General features: G+C 50.1%; 3 protein-coding genes and 1 non-coding gene across 4 annotated transcripts; 1 reads left to right on the top strand and 3 right to left on the bottom strand.

Annotated features, from left to right (window-relative positions):
• Positions 1-1,160: 1,160 nt before the first annotated feature.
• On the bottom strand, positions 1,161-1,324 carry LOC128404540 (U1 spliceosomal RNA). Its single transcript, XR_008328137.1, has one exon. It is a non-coding gene; the product is annotated as a U1 spliceosomal RNA (small nuclear RNA).
• Positions 1,325-1,573: 249 nt separating this feature from the next.
• ZNHIT2 (zinc finger HIT-type containing 2) lies at positions 1,574-3,215 on the top strand. The gene has a single exon (XM_053368824.1). The coding sequence runs from the start codon at positions 1,732-1,734 to the stop codon at positions 2,959-2,961; it is 1,230 nt and encodes a 409-aa protein (XP_053224799.1). The 5' UTR covers positions 1,574-1,731; the 3' UTR covers positions 2,962-3,215.
• A 1,863-nt stretch (positions 3,216-5,078) lies between these two features.
• On the bottom strand, positions 5,079-14,111 carry TM7SF2 (transmembrane 7 superfamily member 2). The gene is made up of 10 exons (XM_053368825.1): positions 12,763-14,111; positions 11,788-11,984; positions 11,195-11,249; positions 10,710-10,904; positions 9,202-9,305; positions 8,478-8,597; positions 7,682-7,850; positions 7,031-7,111; positions 6,541-6,663; positions 5,079-5,258 (listed from the first exon to the last, which is right to left on the bottom strand). The coding sequence occupies exons 1-10, from the start codon at positions 12,815-12,817 to the stop codon at positions 5,098-5,100; spliced, it is 1,260 nt and encodes a 419-aa protein (XP_053224800.1). The 5' UTR covers positions 12,818-14,111; the 3' UTR covers positions 5,079-5,097.
• Positions 14,112-18,915: 4,804 nt separating this feature from the next.
• LOC128404174 (toll-like receptor 5) lies at positions 18,916-22,334 on the bottom strand. Its single transcript, XM_053369598.1, has 2 exons — positions 22,255-22,334; positions 18,916-20,890 (listed from the first exon to the last, which is right to left on the bottom strand). Exons 1-2 carry the CDS (start codon positions 22,298-22,300, stop codon positions 18,963-18,965), a joined length of 1,974 nt encoding a protein of 657 aa, XP_053225573.1. The 5' UTR covers positions 22,301-22,334; the 3' UTR covers positions 18,916-18,962.
• Positions 22,335-23,528: the final 1,194 nt, after the last annotated feature.

Below are 23,528 nucleotides of genomic sequence, written 5' to 3'. Positions count from 1 at the left end.
CTTGTCCTTGCCATGCTTTTTTTTCCTGCCAAGGGATGTTTTATTGGAGGGGAGACAGGAACCTGGCCATGGTCCAAAGTAGACAGCCACAGGTTGACCACTGTAGTAGCATGGCAGTGCTAAAAATGCTGCTCTTGAAGAAGAAGGGGAACGCAGATTACATTACCTGCTCTACTACCTCTGCTTGATGGCATGTGTTTAGCTATTTAAGATGGGCTTGAGTCGGTGGGTTCAGAAATTGCAAGGAAACACGTGTTGCCAATTAAGCTCAAGCCGGACCTGGAAATGCTGCCAGCTGCTCCTCCCTCTCCCAATTGCTCCAGTCGTCCCTGTTGCCCACCCACTGGTGTTGCCTATTTCTGTAAATTTCTACAGTGTTGATTCTTCACTACCACACTTTATCCCCATTCCTTTGAGGTCTCTGGAAGTTACATTCTTCTGCTTCCTGCTCCATGTCTGTAGGCATAAACATTCAAGTGCGACATTAAGCTGAACTGTTGACAACAAATTAACTGGTGCACAATTATTTTTATTCTATATTATTCAAAGAGCCGAGGGAGCTGTCACGCCCCCCAAGAGCTTGTCCAGCCCCTGCTCCCAGCTCACATTTTTGGACCCTGTGAAAATTGCTCTTCGCACATTGTAACTAGCTCAGGATTTTGGCACACACCTGCACAATACCTGTTGGGTATTGGAGAAGGCAGGGAGGCCAAACTGCAGGTGAAGGTTTTGTGTCCCCTGCCCCCATCCTCCCTGCAGCAGAGATCTACTACAAGGAGCAACAGTCCCATTAAGGAGGAGAAAATTGATAAGTGACCCCCTCCTTACCCTGGTTGTAAATCAGAAGGCAGTTAAGTAGATGGGACATGCTGAACGTTCTGCTTGGTGGGGCAACATGCCACTCGCCTTATGAACCAGCCTCCACCATTAAGAACAGTATACGACCCACTTAAAAAATCAGGTATGCTTATATCTCAAACCAGCGTGGCTAACTTCTCGCATTTCAAAGCAGCATAACACAGCGCCAACTAAACGCCAACCATTCTGGATATGAGCGCTATAAATATATTAAATGGACATTATACAGCCTCTGCGCTCAGAAGCACTTCTAAGCTAAAAAGCTGCACAATATACTAGATCTATTTTTATTACCGAAAAATCAGGGGAAAGCGCGAACGCAGTCCCCCACTACCACAAATTATGCAGTCGAGTTTCCCGCATTTGGGGAAATCGCAGGGGTCAGCACACCCGCAGTGCAATGGATGAGCCTCACCCTGGGAAAACCACCTTCATGATCATGGTGTCTCCCCTGCCAGGTAAGTATGAGTTGGAATCGCTCAAGCACCTCCTGGGCACTCTTTGGCTCTGCTATATAAGATATGGTGACCTCTTCATAGTAGGTGCAATAAACCGCTCTGATAGAACAGCAATGCTTCCATATCCAATATCCGTAGATTTATGTCTCCAGATGCCCTAAAGTCCCCGGCCTGTTCTCCGGTTTTCCTCCCACAATGCACTGTTGTGGCTAGATTTACATACGTGAGTGCGTCTGCGCGTAAACCAGTTTTCAAGGAACGCGCGCACAGCCTTCTGGGGCTCGGCGCTCTCCGGCCCGAGAATGAACGGAGACTTCCGATTCGCAGCAAGGTATTAACGCGGAAACCCTTTACACAGGCTGCTGCCGGAAATTCCCGAACGCGCTCGGCGTTCCTCGGCTGCCTCTTCTCCGGCATGGATTCCGCGGGTTCGAGTCCCGCGCCAGACCTTCCCTGCGGGCACTGCCAAGCCGGTGGAGCCCCTTACACTTGTCCGCGGTGCCACCTCCGCTTCTGCTCCGTGCCCTGCTACCGGGACCACGGCTCCTGCGCCCAGGACTTCCACAGCCGCGAGCTGGAGCTAAGCCTCCGGGGCCTTCGGGGGGACAAGGCTTCCCAGCGGCGCCTGAGAGAGGCCCTCCTCCGGCTGCAGGAGCTACGCGAACCCGGGGATGAGGGCCTTTCGCTAGGCCTCAACCCCGACGTGGAGCAAGAGGAGGCGCTGTGGGAGCAGCTGAGCCCCGGCCAGAGGAAGCACTTCCAGCGGCTGCTGAGCAGCGGACAGATCTCGGGACTCCTGCCGGCCTGGGAGCCTTGGTGGCTGGGGAGCAGGAGATGCGATGGCACTGCCCTGATCCAGGAGCTCCAGGGGGACTCCAGGGATGCTCAGGAGCAGGAGCCCCACTGGCACCCAGAGGCTTCTTTGCAACAGCCACCACTTCCCACCCACACAGAAGAGGCTTCTCCCACCAGCACCCGGAGGCTTCGACAGCAAGCGGTGCCCACTTTGCCATCCTCAATCCCTCCACTGGCCTCCCTGACTCGTACTCCTGCCTCACCTCTGGTCCGCTTCCAGCTGCCCAATGTTCTCTATGCCTATGCCTACGCCTTGGCGCTGTACAACGGAGAGGCGGACGAGGCAGAGATGCTCCCTGAGTTTTGCGAAACAGTCCTTGACGTTTCTGGGGCTTTGGGGGCCAAGCAGGTTTTCCACTCTACAGCCGAGGCCCTACAAGCTGCCCTCCAGGCTCTGGCAATGGGGCAATACCCGGAATGCCTGCTGGGCAATGCCAAGGTGATGGTGGCCGTGGCCCAGATTTTAATGGGGGAGTGCCAGGCCCAGCAAAAGGGGTTCAGCCTGGCTGCCCTCGCCCACATGGCCCGACTGCTGAGCAAAGGGAAGAGGCGGCTACCTGCCCAGGACCGAGCCAGAATCTCTGGGGCCCAGAAGAAGTGCGAGTTCTTGCTCTCCTGGGTGAATGAGAATGAGGTGGCTCTGAGCCTCCTGGCCTTAGAGGTGCAGCAGGAATACCATGCCCACCTAGACATGGTCAAGGAGGTGGGGGCTGTCAGCCAGGAACTGGAGCGGATGTGGGGGGCCAAAGTGCCTCCTCCTAAGAAGCCCCTGATAGAAGAACTGGACTGAATTAAGGAACTTTGACAGCTGTCAGATGCTCACCAGCTGGCCTGGGAGGGAGTTGGGGGGAGAGTCCTCCTGCTAAAACCAGATTAGGCTTTGGAGCAGGAAATTGAATACTCTGTAAACTGGATCACATATTGGATTAGACAAGATTAGCCCCTTTTCTGTCTCACTTCACATTAACACCTTGAAATGGAGCGAGGCTTGGGTTTCAAGAGGCACTTGTGGGGGCTGATGGTGTAATAAATTGGTGGACTTTCTTGCTGTTTTTGTTCCATTTTTTAATCAATGGCCCAATCCTATGTGTGGTTAGTTGGGATAAGGACGATCCCACTTTATCCAGTAGAGCTTACATTCTAGTAAATACACTGAGTAGCCACCCTCCAGACTGCCCTGACTGGGAAGAAACTTACAAAGTGTGAATGGATATTGAACTCAGTGGACCTCACTTCTGAGAACATGCTTTAGGATTAAGGCACACCTAGCGGAAGTATTAACAGCCAATGGGTTTAGAGTTTAATAATCTGGAGTCAGCATATTAAAACACAAAGGTGTGTTCCTTGTTGTAAAATAATGAGTGAACATGTGATCTGTTGATTTGAGGGAAATTAGCTGTCCATCACTGTCATTACTGAAATTACAGCATTTTGGCAGCTTTCTTGTATGCAACCATGATATGGAGAAAAATACCCTCTTGGTAATATCTGTGTGGACTCTGCATTCACTGTTGATGTCCTCAAAGAAGTGTGGAGCAGCAGCTTTGCCAAAATTACATTCCAAACCCCGCAGAGGTTTGAATATATTATTTATTAAAATAAGTTACATTTGCTCATTTCTCCCACCCCTTTCAAAAATGCAAGTAAATTACCTCCCTAATTTCCCACCCAGCCAGGGAAATCCAGTTTAATCCTTAACCCATCAGCATCTACAGACAACTCTGGTGTGCTCCAATTCCTTCTACTGCCCTGTTATGTTTCCATTGACTCTTTAGCAAATGGTTGGGGGGGTGTGTGTGTGTGTAAGACAGAGAAAAAAGGTTGCTCTCTTTCAGCTGTTCCATGCACACATGAAGTGCCCAACTAAACCTAAATTAAGATTCTGCATAAATTTGAAATTCTGCAGACTTGACTGCAAACATTCCCCTAGCCTAGCCAAAATGGTTAAACCTGACAAAAACTCAGAAAGTTCCCTGGTGTTAATTTGCTGTTCAAGAAACATTTGACTTTCAGAAGCTGCTTTAATAAACCTGAACCTCGGTTACCAAAATCAGTGGTTACTAAAATCTAGTCCCCAAAATCCAAGCTTGATTAGAAATCATTCAAAATCCAGATTGAGAGTTTTTTTGTCGCTTTCTGAATGTCTAGTGACATCCCTAGTCAAAAAGTGGAGTTAGCTATTTTCCCCATCCCAAAATAAATTCAGTTCTGTTTAATATGTCAGGTTTCTCAGTTAGTACAGCTTTCTTAACTTGCAGTAAACAGGAATCTGCCTTTTCCACAGGTTAGTAGCACTGTTCACAGAAATTGTGCATGCCAAAGATCTCTGTTTTTTTAAAAAAAGTTTTCTTAATTAACTGAAAATGCTTCTAGTTCTTATTGCTGCAAAACAAATTGTGGTGGAATCTCAGAGGCCAGAGAAAGGGTCAGAGCAGCACTTCCAGTTGGTTGCAGCTTGCCAAACGTCTTTGATGTAGCTCAGTGCTCTGCTGCATTGTAGAAACAAAATAAATACAGTGGTACCTCGAGTTACAGACGCTTCAGGTTACAGACTCCACTAACCCAGAAAAAATATTACCCCGGGTTAAGAACGCAGCGGCAGGGCCCATTAGCTAAAGTGGTACCTCAGGTTAAGAACAGTTTCAGGTTACGAACGGACCTCCAGAACGAATTAAGTTCTTAACCCGAGGTACAGTACCACTGTATGTAAAGATTAACACAGTAATTCCAGTCATGTAATCTGGGCTCTTGCTGTCTGCACAGAATAAGGATTTTTAAAAAACCAGCAACACAGAGTTTGCCCACATGATCTTTGTGGGTTAAATTTTTGCAAATTCAGGCTTGACAAAAGAAGGCGATTTCTAGATCGAAATGTCCTGACGGGCAATAGATAGGATGCAAGAGAGCTGAGTTGTCAAGCAATGGCTCAGTAGAGGTAGGGGAAGATCCGGTAAGGGACACGGCGGCAATACTCCTGCCAGGCGAGGCCATACTTCCTCAGGCACTGGTGCTCGTCCCGGGCTTCCCGGTGAATCAGAAGCATGGTGAAGTAGAGGACATAGAAGTAAGGCAGGATGTGGGTCAGGCCTGAGGAGAGGAAACAGAATGGGGAGGCCATTCGGGAGAGTGGGCTATTGGGATACAGAGGAACCACTTCAGATTTCAGTGCAAGGAGGCACAGAGAATCCCATTTAGGGGTGGGGAAGAGAGAAAGAAAAGGGGTCTCTCGGCACCAGCAGCCTTTTCTCTCTCTTTCCTCCTCGCCCCAAACCCAGCTTTTAAGATCCAGCCTGATCAGTTTGGGCGGGGAAACCCTGAAAGCTTCCAAACTATTTTGTAACATTTAGGCTGGCCTAACGGAGGTGGCGCTGTGGGTTAAACCACAGAGCCTAGGACTTGCCGATCAGAAGGTCGGCGGTTTGAATCCCCGTAACGGGGTGAGCTCCCGTTGCTCGGTCCAACCTAGCAGTTCGAAAGCACGTCAAAGTACAAGTAGATAAATAGGTACCGCTCCGGCGGGAAGGTAAACGGCGTTTCCATGCGTTGCTCTGGTTCGCCAGAAGCGGTTTAGTCATGCTGGCCACATGACCCGGAAGCTGTACGCCAGCGCCGCAACCCCAGAGTCGGTCACAACTCAACCTAATGGTCAGGGGTCCCTTTACCTTTACCTAACAGAGGTATTGCTGTAATGTGGATCTTAATGCTTTACCTTTAACTCCTGTGTAACATACATATAGTGTTTCAAATGAAATGCCATTCTATGCCTGCTGGGTTACTGCGAGGAACGTGGGCCAGTGCAGGGGTCCCCACCAGGCACTGCTGGACTACAACTCCCATCAGCCCCGGCAGCAGCCAGCATGGTCAATGGTCAGGCATGAGGAGGTGGGAGCCCAACTGCAGGCTCCCGCTCCCTTGAAAGACTGGAAGGTGATGGGAAAGCTCGTTCTGGGATTTTGCAGGGCATAACATGAAATTATAAGAGGTATGTTTAATTTTCTACGTGTTTTGCTTGTTTCTCTCCAAAGTGAGAATTTTGAGAGCCTCTCAGCGGTTACTCAAAAGGCCATGAGAGTCGTGGACATCGGAAAACGGGCGCTGCTTAACTCTGCACCCTCAGAATTTGCGTCGACATGTATAGGATGGTTCTCTCTTTCTTTAAAGAAGCACAGCAATTTTGTCTGTCTGAGGGGATGCTGTCTCGCTGTCCTCCTTTCTGTGCCTTTGGCAACTTGGCACACACTATGTGCAAGGTCATGTAATTGCCTGTAATGGTGTTGTGTGACCCTGGTGAGTGAGCCGGGCACTGAGATTCTCTCCCTACAGAGTGTGGTTTGAATATTGACAGAGGGGGAGAGAGGCTCCCGCTTACCGCAGGGCAAGGACCATGCAAAAGCCATGATGAGGTCTCCTAAGTAGTTGGGGTGACGCACAAACCCCCACCAGCCGGACACCAGCAGGCGCCGTCCTGTGGCCGTGGGGATGGTTCGCAGTCCTGCAAGGAAACAACATTTCTATTGTGAGAACAAAGGGGTTCACAAGAGGTTCACAAGGCGTGCAGGTCCTCCAAAAGCAGGAGACCAGCCACGCTCTGCTTTCGCAACAGGGAGGAAAACGATGTCCAATTTTCCACCTCCCTCCCACAGGCAAAAGACGACGCCCAGGCACCCACTCCTCTTCAGAAGCTATGGCATTTGGATTTTAAATGCAGGAGCTTTTCTGAGGCACATGCCTGCGTGAGCCACGGCTATGCATTTTAAGAAAAGGAATGTTAGAGGCCAAAGGTTGTGAAGGCGCAGGGCACAGCTTGTGTGTCTCCCAGCAGGGTTCAAACAGGCCACAAGCTACAAAGGAGGACAAACCAGCAACTTTGGGGTCGGCAGGATTCCGGCGAAAGGCATTCTTCTGGGAGTTGGCACCACGGAAAATGGAGTAGCCCAGGCCTGCAGGGTTGAGAAGGGGGCGGGGGGAGAGTGAGATGGCATGAATGGGCAGAGCAAGCTAGAGAAAGAGTGGGTGGACAGACAGCGAGAGTTTGAGCTCTGGGGTGGGCTGAAGGGACAGGGCTATGAAAAGAAATAATTAAAACATGCACATTTGCATAGATATGTTTCAAGCCACATTAATTTTGCTTTTCTTTCTCTTAGCACCCTATGCACAGCCTCTCCCTTGGCCCTCCCAAACTCAGGAAATAATTGTTTCTGGGTAGCAGGCACAATCCACACCCCAGCTTAGGCACTGGGTAGGGGCACTCTGCAAAGAGGGGCTGCCTATCTTTGACACAGTGGAAATTGTGAATATTGCCTGTTTGTTTTTAAATGTACAAAGTCCCCACTATTTACTATCAATTGATTAAGGCTTTATATCCCTTCCCATTCTGGAAGCTTAGTTAAGAGCAAGTTGGTTACGTTATTAGACCCCTGACACGAAAAGAAAATAAAGTTGCTGAAGCTTGGAGGGGAAGAAAATATATTCTGTGCATGCTCAGAGGCCCTGTTTGCCCCCCAACTCACCATTTAGCAGGGTGATGCCCCCAGCCATGGGCAGGCTCAGCTTCTGCGGGTGGGTGACGAGGAAATATGACTGGAGGGTGTACAAAAAGGGCACCCACGTCAAGTCCCCAAAAGCCAACATGAAGCCGAAACCGTCATGGACAATGTCCATCGTGGTGAGAACAGCCTCCTTTGGGAAGGAAGAAAATTTGCCTTTTTTAATCTGGCCCAGGAAAATCCACCAGCTCTCAGTCCCCACTAAACAAACCCACTGCAACCCACACACTGGGGAGCGGGTGCATTTCAGAGAAGTGGCTACAGTCAAACAGGTTCAGGTGATTTGAGGAAGCAGGTACTAGGGAGGAAAGGTAAGCCTTCCTCTCCCCCAGGGGTGCACCCCAAATTCAGAAGGAGAAACATGAGCAGAATCGAGGTCCACTAAGATGAAAACAGCCTGACAGGCACACATAGTGTCAGTTTCTCTTTTTGTGTTCTTTGTTTACAGCCAAACAGGCAAAATAAGGTTTATTGAGCCCCTGGGAGGCTTGACTGAAATCGGCTCTAGGGAAGAGGAGCAGTTTGGAAACCCCTGCTTTTGCTTCTGTTCCTTAAAGACAAAAGCAATTTTCTAGTCCTTATGGAAGGAAGTGCAGGAAATCACAAAAAACCAAAAAAAACCCCATACACTGGTGTCATTTGTAAACTCAGTCCTGCCTGGCAGTTCCTGTGATGCATCTCCCTGGCAGAAACTGAGGAATTATGGCTCCCTGCAAAACTCAGGCCGGCCAGTTCAGATCCCACCCGCTGCCAGACTTGCCTCGTGCCATAAGGCATCCACCACGTAGAGAAGCTGGAAGCCATTAACGAGGATCATCGCCAGGGAAGGGCTTCCTCTCAGCTCCGTCTCCTTCACCAACATGGCCATGTTAATCAGGGCCTATGAGAGAGCAGGGAAGCAGCGGGTGGCAGAGGGGGAAAAGCAGTATTATCCTCATCACCATTAGTAGTACCAAAAGCTGCCGCTTGTGGCATACCCCTCAAATGTCCTGTTTTAAGCAGGACACCCCACAATTACAAAGCCATTCTGGCTTCCGATTGGCTCCTGGGATGTCCCATTTTGGCTCTTGCGAGAGCATGGCCCCGAAAGACGTGAAAACAATCTGAAGGCCACCCGGTTAGGGGAGGTTGCTGCCAGCTCTATGGCAGGGGTGGGCAACCTTTGGCCCTCTAGATATTGCTGAACTACAACTCCTGTCATCATTGGCCATTGCTGGGGCTGAGGGAGTTGTAGTTCAGGAGCATCTGGAGGGTCAAAGCTTCCCCACACCTGCTCTACAGGCTGATTTGAATCCGTGTCTCCACAGTCCTCACCCAGCACTCCAACCACAACACCATACTGGATCCCAGTTGTGTCGGCCGCCTGATCCCCAGCGATCCGGACCCTCCAACATGGGGGGAGGGGCGCTCCTTGGCGCTGCCACACCAGCACAAAGGGGTCGCTCCCCTACCCTGCCTTCTGCTACCAGTGCAGGGATGCCTACCCATCCGAGGAGACCTGGGCGCAACTCACAGAAGAACTTCAGGTCAAAGGTATTGATCCGTGGGTTCAATTCATGGCCCATGAAGAAGTCATAAATGGGATTTCCTGTGGGATGGGGAAAGAGGCAAGCAGGAGAAATCGCCATCAAAAACACTTTGGGGAGGTGGTTCTGACACACCTCTCTAGGCAGCTGCACCCCCGTGAAGCAGGAAAGTGTTGGCAGAATGTTGTGCCCACATTTTCAGCATACAGTGGTAAAGATAAAGGTAAAGGTAAAGGTACCCCTGCCCGTACGGGCCAGTCTTGACAGACTCTAGGGTTGTGCGCCCATCTCACTCAAGAGGCCGGGGGCCAGTGCTGTCCGGAGACACTTCCGGGTCACGTGGCCAGCGTGACGAAGCTGCATCTGGCGAGCCAGCACAGCACACGGAAACGCCGTTTACCTTCCCGCCAGTAAGCGGTCCCTATTTGTCTACTTGCACCCGAGGGTGCTTTCGAACTGCTAGGTTGGCAGGCGCTGGGACCGAGCAACGGGAGCGCACCCCGCCGCGGGGATTCGAACCGCCGACCTTTCGATCGGCAAGCCCTAGGCGCTGAGGCTTTTACCCACAGCGCCACCCGCGTCCCGCATACAGTGGTACCTCGAGTTAAAAACTTAATTTGTTCTGGAGGTCCATTCTTAACCTGAAACTGTTCTTAACCTGAGATACCACTTTAGCTAATGGGGCTTCCTGCTGCCGCCATGTGATTTCTGTTCTCATCCTGAAGCAAAGTTCTTAACCTGAGGTACTATTTTTGGGTTAGCGGAGTCTGTAACCTGAGGTACCACTGTATATGCTCAGAAACCAGAGGAAGAACACAAAGCCTCCCAGATTGCTCTGCAGCTGATCTTATAGTCACCATGTCTCAATGTAAAAGAGCCAGACTAGGACCTGAGAGACCAGGGTTCAAATCCCCCCTCATGAAGCTCCCTGGGTGATCTTAGCCCTTTGCGTTCCCAAAGACCTTTCTGGCCTATTCGCATTTTCCCGTGTGTTCATAACGATGCAAATTACATGTACGAAGAGGTAATTGCCAACTGGGAATAACAAATTGCATCCCCTGGGTATTTTATCATTTTTACACGTAGCGATTTTTATACCGTTGCTGTATAACAATAATATCAGCAAGAATAATGCTACATAAGTGGTGGACGTTTTCCTGCAAAAACTCCTGCCTCTAGAAATGAATGAGCCTTAAAAGGACTGCAGGTCTCTCTGTTATTTTTTTAAATGACGTATCATCCCCGGGAGACGGTCCTTATCCGATTTTGCCAGCCAATTCACGTGAGGAGATAACGGCTTCAGTCTTTCCCCCCTTCCTTTTCCTTCCTGCCACCCCACCACCAGCTTGCACCAGACACGGGACATTTGATGGGTTTTGGCCATCCTCATCAAGTCGCTAGTCCCTGCCGGGGTGGAGCTGTCAAAGGAGGCCAGAAGGAGCCCAGTGTCAGGGTTCGCACCTCACCTGAGTTCCCGCCTGGGGCCAGGGCTGCCTCTGGGGCAAGCAATGCCTTGAGGTACAGGAGGGCGCTGAGTCCGAAGGCCACGAGAGAGGCAGAGAAGGCCAACTGCAGGAAATGGTCGTGGATGTAGCTGAGGCGCAGTCCCGCCGCCAGGCCGGCTCCAACCACCAGCGCTGTGACCACCATGGCATGGCACCCTGAGAAATGTGGGGCAGGGGGAGAAAGAGGGTGGGGCAAACAAACAACGACCAGACATCAATTTATCACCCCTCCTGCCCCCCCCGCCTTCCTAAGCCGATACTGATATGGCTAAACTTGGGGAGAATCACGAGGTGGCGTTTAATAAAATGTTCTCGGTCTTGAAACACTGGGATACGCTGAAAGGCCACTCAGCACCACATCCCTCCCCATTGCTGAGAGCCACCAGCAACACCCCGGCGGCCGTCTCACCTCTGGGGGACCTTTCCCAAGGGTGGGGGGCACCTACCATTAATCCGGTACTGGAGCCGGGTCTTGTCTCGCAGGGGGGTCCCTTCTGTGAGCTGTTGAAAACACACAGAGATGCAGAAAGCGGTGGTGGGGTCTGTGTTGCCAGGGCTGCCTGAAAAGTGGGGTACTTTCTTTATATCAGGGTTTCCTAAACTTGGGTCTCCAGCTGTTGTTAAGACTACAATTCCCAGCATCCCTGGCCACTGGGCCTGCCAGCTAGGGATGATGGGAGTTGTAGTCCGACAACAGCTGGAGACCCAAGTTTGGGAAACTGCTTTATATGGAGCCAGGAGGAAGCCTCTCTGGTGAGAGAGGAATGCTCAAAACGCGCTTTGGGAAAATAAAAGACAGAGGACTGCTTTGGCCTTTCCCCACGACTCAAGGGTCCCTCTGCAGCCAAGGGCTGCTGCTGTTTTCTGATGTCAATTCCCCATTTCTGCCATTTTACTAGTAGGACCAGCTAGCCTTTCTCCCCATTGCTCAGATGAGGAAAACTGAGGCCAGGCTGCAGAACCTTACTGCAGCGCAGGCAAGAAGGAGTCCATGGCAGAAGCCAGGAAAAATCCCTTGAGAGTGTGGAGGCCTCCTTACCTTCCCCATCGGGAGCATGTATAAGAGAGCTTGCAATCCAACCCAGGCCAAGACTAGGACAAAGTCCCGGGGGTCCCACAGGGAGCGGAGGGTGGGCAAAGGATAGGGGATGTTCAACAGGCTGGCCTGCTCCGTTCTGCAAGTCAACAGGAGGTAGAAGACAGTGGTGGGCATCAGGACGATAAGGAGGGCAGCCCCTGTGATGAAAAAAGATGGAGCGGTCAGAAAGTGGAATAGACAGAACCCAGGAGTCCTGCATCTCCTGCTCACACCATTCCCAATCCTCCCTAATAGAGGATTCCTGGGGAGGGATGAGAGAAAGGTATAGTTACAAAAGTTGAGTGCCTCCCCCTCTCTCTGCCGAGCGGTAGCCAGAGTCCATGGGATTCCAGGCACTCACCCAGGCTCCCTTTGGAGACTGTTGTAGCTTTAAGAAGTATGGTTTATTCACCTATTTACACCTTCAGTCAGCATGGAAGGAGTCCAGATCTTAAAGCATGGTCATCTCAAGAGGGGTTTGTCCCCCACAGAAGTACAGCCCTGGCATCTCTCCCAGCCAGCCTTCAGCCAACCTGCCCAAGATGGATCCCAGTCTTTCTTCTCTCCCCTTCTTCTTCCCAGCACACCTTGCTAAAAATTATCTTTTTTTGTCATACAACACCAAGTTATCCTGGCAACCTTCCAAACTCCCAGTCTCTGTTCACAACTCAGGGCAAGGGGGGGGCGGGGAGAAGGACAGTTCTCTTGCATTGACAATGGCCATCAATGACCCTGTATTGTTTCTTAACGGCCCTAAGCTTGGTCAGGTCGTTTGGCATAGTATAGCTCAGGAATTCTTCCGCAGCCTATATCGCATCCCCAAATAATAAAAATCTTACCATTTACTAATTTCTAAGGTTGAGCCCCTGCCCCCAATCTATAACAGTATTCTTCTGCCTGCACCCACCCACCCTGAGCTCAGCCTTCTCCCCTCACCTAGGACGCCTCCAAATTCCAGCTCTCTGGTGCGGGGGACCTTCAGTCGATCCATTGTCCTCTTGAGCACGTCCTGGGCCAGAAACCTCCTCTTGCAAGTTTCCCCGATCTTCAGCAACCACACACAGACCTAGAGAAAGAATCCATGAAGACCAAACGGAGACCCTTGAGACAAGCCTCTGAGTATCCCCCCGTGTGTGTTTGAGCTGATTTGGATCGCCTGTTAACAGAAGCCGCATTCTTTCTAACTGACTGTGCCTTACATGCAAGGCTGCCTGGCCATGGAGTAATTCCGCCCAGGTCCCCTTCTTTTTTTAGACATTAATCACCAGGAAGGCACAGCCAACAAAAGCCGGCCAGCTGGAGGCTGGGATTCCAGAGGAAGGGCACACTTGTCGGACTGTCATGTCTGTCCCGTTAGACATCTGCCACTAGTCTACCTCACAGGGCTGTTGTAAGGTATGCGCAGCATTTTGAACCCTTTGGAACAGACCTCCAGTTGATACAAAGTGCTACTGGTTCGTGAGCACCTCTCATAGGAACACAGGATGCTGCCTTTGGCAGAGTCAGGCCGTTGTCCCATTGAGTTCAGTATTGCCTCCACTGGCTGGCAGCATCTCTCCAGACTCTTTCCCTGGCAACCATCATAACCGGGAAGGATGTTTCGTATTCTAAACTAGTGCTTGGCAAGTCCACCTTCCCTTTCCCAGAAAACCTGCAACTCAGGATAAATATTTGGGTGCAATTATTTCAAACAGCAGGTGCAAAGTGTACCCCCTACCCCACCTCTTGGGGTCATGAGCCCAAGAGTGTGTCAAGCTCCTCTTAAGTCTCCGGCTGCACAAAATTGGAGTTGGCGCTTGCCAAGGTTGAGCTTCACCACCCATTTCTGGCACCAAAGCACACCTCTCAAAGTTACGATCAAGTGCCTCTGAGCATATTGGGAGTGCTTGCTCTCTCACCACTAAGCCCTCCAGACACATCTGGACATTCTTAGGACAAGGGAAACGTGAGCCCCAGCACACACCCATCCTATTCCTCACCTTTCCTCCTAGGAGTCCACTGTGGTATTTTTGTGTGTGTGACTGGCCCAAGGTCACCCAGAGAGTTTCATGGCCAAGTAGGGATTTGAATTTAGGCCTTCATGGTCTAGGTTTGCCAACACACCACACATTTAAAGCATCCCTGCCCAACGATCCTGGAAACTGCAGTTTGCCCCTCACAGAGCTACAATTCCCAGCACCCTTAACAAATTACAATTTCCAGGCTTAGTTGGGATGTCTTTAAACGCCTTACAACACACTGGTTCTCAACTGAAGCCTCATCCCTGTGAAATTGTTGGTTGATTTACTAGTTCCAAAAGGAAAAAAGGAATTGGCCTTTCTCCTCCTCTCCTTTAGAGTCCTGTCAGTTTTGTAATTTAGCATTAAGAACATGCTAACTGCTTGGTTGTCTCTGTCTCAAATTCTCAGCCCAGTTCCCTGTCTCCAGCAGAGAAAGTAACCCTCCAGCAAAGAATCTTCCTGATCCAACAGCCTGTGGCAGATTTGTGCTCATAAGCGAGAGAACTGCCAACCTTTGAAATACATGGCTTTTGTATGTATTTTGAAAAACATGGCTTTTGTGTGTATCTTCAAGAACTATTAAACCGCCTGACAAGGTGCATGCTTGAAATCTGTGTCATTTGCATCGCTCCTCCAAAGTGTCTGCACCCCCAAATAGAGCCACAGCAGGCACCATAACCTTCCAACAGCTTCACTTCACCCCCCAAAAAAAGGCACACACTCCCATTGTCTCCTGAAACAGACTGAGGCCAACAACATTATGAGGTTACATACACTTCAGGTTACAGACGCTGCTAACCCAGAAATAGTACCTCGGGTTAAGAACTTTGCTTCAGGATGAGAACAGAAATTGTGCTCCGGCGGCGCGGCAGCAGCGGGAGGCCCCATTAGCTAAAGTGGTGCTTCAGGTTAAGAACAGTTTCAGGTTAAGAACGGACCTCCGGAGCGAATTAAGTACTTAACCCGAGGTACCACTGTACTTTGGCAGTCAAAATTTGTGGCGCTTCTGAGGAGGACAGTTCTGCTGCTGACCTCAATACATTTCAAAAGAGGGAGATGTCAGATGCCTTGCAGGTCTGGATGCAGGATCCAACCCTCATAGGAAGCTGCCATACTGGATCAGTCCCCATCTTGCCTGCCCAGCAGCCACCCTCAAATGTGTGTGTGTGTGTGAGAGAGAGAGAGAGATTGAACCTGGCCGGGGTGGGTGCGGGGACCTTTTCCGTGCAAAACATGCGCCCTCCCATTTGAGCTACCACCACCTTTCCCCTAAGGAGCAAGCTCCCAGTCCTCATGTTTCTGTAGAAAAGGCGTCTTTAGATAGAAAGGCAGCTGCCTCATTCTCCGCCGGTCCTTGCTGCGCCTAAGCTCTGCATCCACCGACGGGGCTGCGCTTCCAGACGGGGCCCTTTCCCAGCCCAGCGGAAGCGTTGCTGGCGAGGATGCCAATCTCAGGTTGGGCTGGCCCTTTCGGGAAGGTCCCTAAATCCACCCTCCCCCGCGGGGACCACAGTCCCCTGCCTGGCTTGGGTGCATCCCGAGAGGGACCCGCGCATGTCTGCCCCACCCACCGGCCCTCCCGATCCCGTCAGCAACAGCGGCGGCATCCTCTGGCGTGGGAGAGGGGACACACCGGAGGAAGGCTTACCTGGAGGCGCCGGCGCCTGGATGCAGGAGGCGCTCACCTGTCCCGGCCACCTGCCCGCCCGCATCAGCCCGGCATCAGCGGCGCCACCCTCTGCCCATCCTGTCCCTATCCCGGAGCAGCCAATCGCGCCCGAGGGAGGAGGGCGAGGAGCCTATCAGGCGACAGGAGGCGGGCCCGCCTCACTGCTCATCCCGTCCCGTCCAGCCCTGTTCGTGCATCCAGGCGCCCGCAGGAAAGGAATGAAATCGTGGTGGTGAAAAGGGAGAGGACAGAAGAGGGAGTGGGGGAGGGTGGACGGTGGTGTCCCAATCATTCGCTTTCGCCGTCCTGGGTTCCCTTGGTGGTGGAAGAATGCGCTCATGAGAAGGAAAAGAGAGTGCCTGGGCATACGCAGAGTGCAAAACGCCTCCTGCTCTAATGCATTGGAGTTCAGTGGAGAAATGAACAACTGGGGGTGGGGGGTGGGGACGGACCAAAACGGAAATAAACACCAGGACGCGTCGAGATGGCTTTTAAATCTCGCATGTTGTTTCTGAAATGAAAAAAATATACTTCCTTCAAGTCTCCGTTAAGCCACAGGAATTTTATTTATTTATATCCCACCTTTTTTACGCGAGGCAGTGTGCATGACTAGGCTCTTCTGTTGTAAGTGGCCTTTTAATTAAGGCGCTGCTTGGAGTCTGGCATCTCAACAGCACCTGCTTTCTGCAAAACCAGCTCAATCCACATTGATATGATGGTGGCTGTGGCTGTTTGTCCACCTGGGGCGCTGCAGCATAACCATCGTATTATCTCCTTCGCTGGCCTCATAGGCACCAACTCCTTGTAACCGAGATCCCTTCGACCCCCCCTCCCCAAAAATAATAATAATTGAGGGGGCCGCCCCTCCCCCACTTGATGCGCATTGCCATTCAAATGGTGTGTGAATGCCGTGTGTTATAGAAAAGGTGTGGGTTTGTTCTCCCTTTGGCTGCTCAGATTTGGCAAGTCGGTTTTTCGGATAGGGATATACAGTGGTACCTCGGGTTAAGTACTTAATTCGTTCCGGAGGTCCGTTCTTAACCTGAAACTGTTCTTAACCTGAAGCACCACTTTAGCTACTGGGGCGCCTCCTGCTGCTGCCACACCGCTGGAGCACGATTTCTGTTCTCATCCTGAAGCAAAGTTCTTAACCTGAAGCACTATTTCTGGGTTAGTGGAGTCTGTAACCTGAAGCGTATGTAACCCGAGGTACCACCGTAGACCATATCCGTGAGTACCAAGCTTCTGCGATCAAGCCCAAAGCAGTGTGCCATTGCAAGGCAATCTCCATTCAAAGTAGCTGCAAGGAGAAATATTAGGAGTTCTTTATGGAAGACCCACATAGACCATGTGTCCATTATTCTCAGGACAGCGAGTTTGTGAGAGGGTGCTGTGTGTGTCAAATTGATCAGGCCTCAGACACACAAGTACCTTTGCTTTGCAAAGGGAATGCAAAGAGACAAAGATGAACAACTAAACCTCAATCTGGGGGGGTTTCCTTTGCAAGGGAATGTATAGGGAAAAAATCCAGACCAAAAATGAAAGTTCAAGACTTTATTACCTAGCAAAATATTTAAACCAGGGGTGTCAAACTCAAATTCATCGGGGGCCGCACGAACAGTTTGGTCACCCTCAAAGGGCCGGTTGTATCTGTATCTTGCATGTAAAGTGGAGCTTTCCTGTGTAGAATGGCCGGCGCCGCTAGAGGGCAGACGTTCTCTGGTTTGTAGGCTGCCGCGCATGCGCTGAAGAGGCGGCTTTCTTGTGTCAAAAAAAAAAAAACAGAATAAAAGGTGAAGGCTGGCGGCCGCTGGCAGCTACACGGGCCACATGACGAGGTCTGGCGGGCCGGATTTGGCCCGCGGACTTTGTGTTTGACACCCGTGATTTAAACAGTGAAGTGTTTTCTCCCTTGTGGAGATTGACTCTGGGAAAAAGGGAGAGAGAAGCTGGAATGAAGCTATTACCCTAACCTAGCAGCACACAAACCCTAAATTCATACACACTCAGGAGTACACACACCAAGGAATCCGAGTAATGGTTCTGTAACAACCCAAAATAGGGGGAAAGTGAGGCCTGCAGATATGTGTTGACTCTTCAGAATTCTGCTGTTTAAGTCTTTTCTGAATTATAATCCTTTCTTCACATTGTAATATTTTCCCCAGTTGGCTTCTCCCACTCGGTCTTCTCTGCCCCAAATTGCCTTCCTGGTGTCGGCACTGAAACAGAACTGCCCCCATAGACACATGGCAAAGGAAATCCCAGCCCACAGGATGTAGAAAACAGTGCTGGGCTGCGGAAGGAGGCATTTTCCCTTTGCCCAAATAATCCATGATTGTCTCAATATTTGTCCTTTTCACATGCGCTGGAACTTCCATTTGCGTAGGTTCAAAGTTAGGGCCAACCCTGCTTCTTAGCTTCTTAGTCCTCTGTAAGCAAAACCCGATCACTCACAAACACACACACACACACACACACACACACACACACACACACACGTGTTAACTGTTCTGTTCAGGTTGCCAGGTCACCTTGGATTGTTTTCAAGGCTGAATTACTCGGCAAAGCTAATGATCAATCTAACTGGATTAAGGACACAGTTTTACTGATAATGAAAGGAGAGATGTTTTAAAAGCATTTATGTATGAATACATCATCAGCATAAGTATCTCTAACAAAGGTTATTTATTTCATTAAATGTATACACGTCTTTAAAAAAAAAAAACCTTGTTCAAACTATGTTATGTATTTTTGTGTTTTTATACTTAAGCCACCCTGTGATCCTCAGAGGAAGGGCAGTATATAAATTTAATAGGTAAATAAAATAAATAAATAAATAGTAGGTTACTTAACTTGCTAGGTTGCCAAATCCACAAGTTGGCTCTAAAGCTTCTGCTTCTTAGGGTTATCAACTTACTAAAACCATGTTTAAAGATACAAAATGCATTTCAATCATCACACACAACACACCTCAAACTACTGATGGTGGAGGAACTACCAAGAGGATCTCTAGGAAAGGATGTCTCTCACATACTTTGGACCTAAGTCGTTTAGGGCTTAGGAACCAAAGGGAGAGGGAATTGAAATGGGCAGTTTTGACAGCAGGGAGTAGACTCACTTCCAGGACTGTCCCTGGAAAATCGGGACATTTGGAGGGTCTGCAATCACACAGCATTTGCCTCTCTCTGTGTGTGTTTGGATTGTTTTGCTTACACATGCCAGAAGCAAAAAAAAGCCAGCTTTGGGGTGTGAGTTACGAAACGTCAGCAATTTGGCCTTTGCTACTTGAATACACAGAGATTATGGGCCTACCAAATGGATGTTCCCACACATGTGAAAATGACAACAATGAGGCATTTTTTTGATAACTGAAACACAGGTTTTGCCACTGCTGTGCAGCTTGATGGCATCCCAGATAAGATAAGATTTTGTTCTTCATCCCAAACCCCATATTGGATCGTAACATATTATTGGGCACACTTGCTCTGGAGGAACCAGGACAAGGAGAGATGCAGGAAATCAGGGCTGGTCTGAATGCACAGGAGATTGGCCACAGCTCCACTCAGCCTGGAGTCTTTGTCCTGCATCAGACGCTGGAAGTCAGAAAGCCCACAGTCGCACAGCAAGGACAACTCGCTCAGGTCCAATGACTGCAGCTGCACCAGCGGCTCAAATGTAGAGTGGGAGAGGGTCACTATGGGGTTCCCATGGAGGCTAAGGCTGCGCAAGGATTTCAAGCTGAGGAATGCCTCCTCAGGAATGATGGGCAGGAGGTTGTCAGAAAGATTCAGAGTCTGGAGAGACACCAGACCCTGGAAAAGTCCCTCAGGAAGGGCCCGAAGGCCATTGGAGCTGAGATTCAGGACTCTTAGGTTCTCCAAATGCTGGAAGATGTCCACACAGTTCTCTGTTTTCCAGATGCTTCCCAGGTCGTTATGGGAAATATCTAGTTCTCTGAGCTGCCTAGGGCCTCTCTCAGCCCTGAAGCACTTTGCCAGCTGATTGCCTGAGAGATTCAGGAAACGCAAGGTGGGGTTTTTCCCTAGTTGACCCCAGAGACTCCCTAAGTCACTCAGGCGGTTGGAGGAGAAGTCAAGGTGGGTCAGGTTGCTGCTAAGACGTTCAAGACCCCAAGCATCCCCAATCCTGTTTTGCCCCAGCATCAGGCGCAGAAGGGATGGGAGTTTCCCCACCGGGACCCTCACGAGAGCATTGTCCCGGAGGTCAAGGGTTTGCAAGGAGTTCAGCCCCACCAGAGCATCGTGTTGAACAATCCCAAGGTGGTTGGATTTCAGGATGAGGTGCTGGAGTGGGGATGACCTCAGGGGTCGCAGGGCTTCTGTGTACAGCTCCCCAAGCAGATTGAGGGACAGGTCGAGAATACGCAATTGGCTCAGCCCAGAAAAGGCCCCATCCTTGATCTCAGTAATCTGGTTGGATCTCAACAGCAGGATGTTGAGGTCTGGGAGCCCCGAGAAGACAGATGGGCCCAATTCCCTGAGGAAGCCATTGGACATGTCGAAGGAGTAAACTCCGCTGCCACGGAGGCCAAGAAAGGTGCTAGGCGAGACGCCCTTGAGGTTACGGAAACCAAACCCACTGCCAAGGGCGGCTGAGTGCTGCATCTTGAGGTTATGGATTCGAGTGCCATTTAGTCGTGTGAAGAACTTCTGAGCTTCCATCGCATTCCATGAGTTCGAAGAGACGTCCAGAGTTCCCAGCACGATGCTGAAGAAAGGGTTGGTGCAGGCATTGGGATTAAGCAGTCGGTTGGATGAGAGGTCAAGCAAGGCCAAATGGTGCCCCCTAAGGTGCTGTAGGTCTTCCCCACAGATTTCCCCAATTTGGTTGAGCTTCAGCTGAAGGACGCTCAGCTTCCTCAGGCCCTGGAAAGTTGGATCAGGCCTCAGCCTATGGATGCGGTTTCCGGAAAGATCCAGCCTCTTCAGTGATACCAAATCCTGGAAATAACCACTTTCCAGTACTTCTTCGTCAAAACCATTGAAATCCAAGAGCAACACCTCAAGCTGGGTGAGGCCGCGGAAAGCAGCTGGGTGCAAGGTCAAGTTCTTGTTGCCACCAAGATCCAGGATCCTGACACTGGGCACATTCTGAAATGCCCTTTCTCCGACATAGAGGGATCCTCCCAGTTGCTTCCCAAGAGACAGCATCCTCAGGGACGGCATTTGGGAGAAGGAGGAATCTGAGATGTTGGATAAGAAGTTGAAGTTCAGCAAGAGGACTTGAAGGGAGCTGTCCGTTTCAGGGACTCGCTTGAGTCTTTGAGCTTGGCAATTGGCCACCAGCAGAGAATTCACTTTGGTGTGGTAGCAGCGGGGCTGGCTGTCAACAGTGGACCCCAAAACCAGCAAGAAGATGATCCTAGTAAAAGGAGCTGGCAATTAAGAGAGAAGAAAGGGGACATTTGTTAGTTCCTTGTTCATTTTCCTAGCACAGCTTGTCCTGTAAAACTAACTTTCCTAAAGTTCAATGGGGCAAGAAGAAGCTTTGACAGTTGACTGACCAGAGAGATGGCATAATTTGGCTGCTGATAGTCCCACGTTTAAATGCCACCTCTGCAACAAACACACAAAGTGGTCCAATATTGTCTCATTTGATGGGCAGCAGCAAGAGCTCTTCAGGGTGTTCCTGTGCTGAGGCCTCTCCCAGCATTGCTTGTCCAATAACCTTTTAACTGGAAATGTGAGGATTTTATAATTTCAGGTATATTCTGCCTTTCCTCTTAAGAAGCTCAAGACAGCAATCATGGTTCTCCCCTTTCTCATTTCTTCCCTGCAACACCCCAAGTGGCCCAAGATCACCAAATGAGCTCCATGGCTGAGTGGGGATTTGAACCCTGGACTCACAGACACTAGCCCAACAGCCACTGCACCAAACTGGCTACACAATATCCCAAACTGAAGAATCTTGGGCATGCAAAGCACGGGATCTAGCAATAGAGTTGCGGACTGACCAGCAAAAGGACGGACCATCTTTTAACCACCTTTTAACACCCTCTTGATGTGCAGAAAACTGCAGTAAAGGTTCCCTCCTCCCACACAGTAAAGAGATAAGTCATGGCCATCTGCTGATGTCTGCAGTTCAAGCTGTTGGCCTTGTGAATAGTAGTAGTAGTAGTAGCAGTAGCAGCAGGAGCAGTAGTAGTAGTAATAATAATAATATTTGTACCCCACCCATCTGACTGGGTTTCCCCAGCCACTCTGGGTGGCTTCCATCATATATAAAAACACAATAAAACCTTTAAAAAAGTCCTTATACAGGGCTGCCTTCAGATGTCTTATAAAAATCAGATAGTTGTTTATCTTTTTGACATCTGATGGGAGTGCGTTCCACAGGGCAGGTGCCACTACTGAGAAGGCCCTCTGCCTGGTTCCCTCTATCTTCACTTCTTGCCAGAAGGCCAGCAGAAGACCCTCGGAGCGGGACCTCAGTGTCTGGGCTGAACAATGAGGGTGGAGATGCTCCTTCAGGTATACTGAGCCGAGGCAGTTTAGGGCTTTAAAGGTCAGCACCAACACTTTGAATGTACTGGGAGTCAATGTAGGTCTTTCAGGACCAGTGTGGGGAAAAACATTTGCATCCCACCTATGCCACGGAGTAATGGGCCTTCCCCATCTTAAAGCTCTTCACTAACCTGAAGCTTGATGTCTCACCTGGCAGGGGAGAATTATTGACTTTCTAGAAAGAGGACCAGTCATATTGAGGGACTCAAACCCCACTTTATGTTCTGTCACTCACCTTTTGGAGCCCTCCAAAGTGGGCGACTTTGGTGAAACCTCAGCATGGTGTTGAAGCTGGTGCAAAATGAGACTCTCTCTCTCTCTGCTGCTGCTGCTTATGGGTTGGCACAGTCCTTGCCCCATATAAACACCACCCGAGCAGTTCCCTTTCTGGGCCCCACGTCAATAGCCTGCGTTGACTCAAATGTGATTTGGAAAGATGCACAATGGGGAAATACTGGGGAAATTCCCTGAGGGCCCTTCAGCAGATATTACTGTTCCCACCCCCCTGCCGCTGCCTGCCGCCATGCTAGCTCATGCACAACATTTCCTAGGTGCACAGATCCTTAAAGATTGCTAAAACCAAGTCTACCCAAGAATAACTGCAGGCAGGCTTCCTGCACTTTGTATCATTGGGTGAAAGTGGAAATTTCAGGCAAGGTACCTTGTCGCCCCACTGGAATGTCCTCTCCAGAGCAGCGAATCATTTCCATTTGCAGTTTTGTCATCTTGCATTTAAGGCCAGAGTGGCGAACTCTCTGCCTTCTGTGCCACATACGCCCCCCGAAAGCAATTTCACCCAGCTGCCCGTTTCCCTACCAACTTTTTGAGAAGGGGTGGTTTAAAAAATTATTCACAGTTGCATTTGCAAGGCAGGGCGGGCAGGGAGAGCCACATGTTTCAAGAAGGGGGGAAATGAAGGGCCTAAGCTTTCAACATTGCGTGTCCCTTTCAGCTTGTGCATGTCACATGCATGTAATGTAGGACTGTAGTCCTCTGTATGAAATCCCTGAACTCAGCCCAGAACTGAGTTCAGCATTTGGAGAAGCAGTGGCATAGGAGAGCCGAAAATATTGCCAATATATTTCACATCTGGCAACCCATGTGCCCCTTGGGTTTCAGTTAGTACATGGGTAGAACAGACTTCGTTCCGGAGGTCTGTTCTTAACCTGAAGCACCACTTTAGCTAATGGGGCCTCCTGCTGCCACCACGCCACCAGAGCATGATTTCTGTTCTCATCTTGAAGCAAAGTTCTTAACCCGAGATACTATTTCTGGGTTAGCAGAGTCTGTAACCTGAAGAGTATGTAACCTGAAGCGTATGTAACCTGAGGTACCACTGAATAATGTATTTAGCATTAACTCTGGAAGTGTATACCTGATTCTGACTAAACTAAGTCTACTGATGTATATTTTGTTCTAGGAGGCTTAGTTTGGTCAAAATCCAGAGGAAGGGAGAGACCCACGCATGCCACCTTGAGCTCCTTGGAAGGAGGAAGTGGGATATAAATG

This window comes from Podarcis raffonei, chromosome 16, assembly GCF_027172205.1.
Source record: "Podarcis raffonei isolate rPodRaf1 chromosome 16, rPodRaf1.pri, whole genome shotgun sequence".
NCBI lineage: Eukaryota > Metazoa > Chordata > Lepidosauria > Squamata > Lacertidae > Podarcis > Podarcis raffonei.
Note: the sequence above shows the minus strand (reverse complement) of the source record. Positions and strands in the feature narration are given on the sequence as shown.

Bases quoted from the DNA above. Each gene is read 5' to 3' on its own strand.
- ZNHIT2 (XM_053368824.1), top strand. From the start codon at position 1,732: ATGGATTCCGCGGGTTCGAGTCCCGCGCCAGACCTTCCCTGCGGGCAC.
- TM7SF2 (XM_053368825.1), bottom strand. From the start codon at position 12,817: ATGGATCGACTGAAGGTCCCCCGCACCAGAGAGCTGGAATTTGGAGGC. The intron at 9,306-10,709 runs GTGAGGTGCGAA...CCCATCCCACAG, and splicing joins GGCCCCAGGCGGGAACTCAG to GAAATCCCATTTATGACTTC. The intron at 6,664-7,030 runs GTTTGTCCTCCT...GTTTCCTTGCAG, and splicing joins TGCCGACCCCAAAGTTGCTG to GACTGCGAACCATCCCCACG.
- LOC128404174 (XM_053369598.1), bottom strand. From the start codon at position 22,300: ATGCTGAGGTTTCACCAAAGTCGCCCACTTTGGAGGGCTCCAAAAG. The intron at 20,891-22,254 runs GTGAGTGACAGA...CTTAATTGCCAG, and splicing joins ACTTTGGAGGGCTCCAAAAG to CTCCTTTTACTAGGATCATC.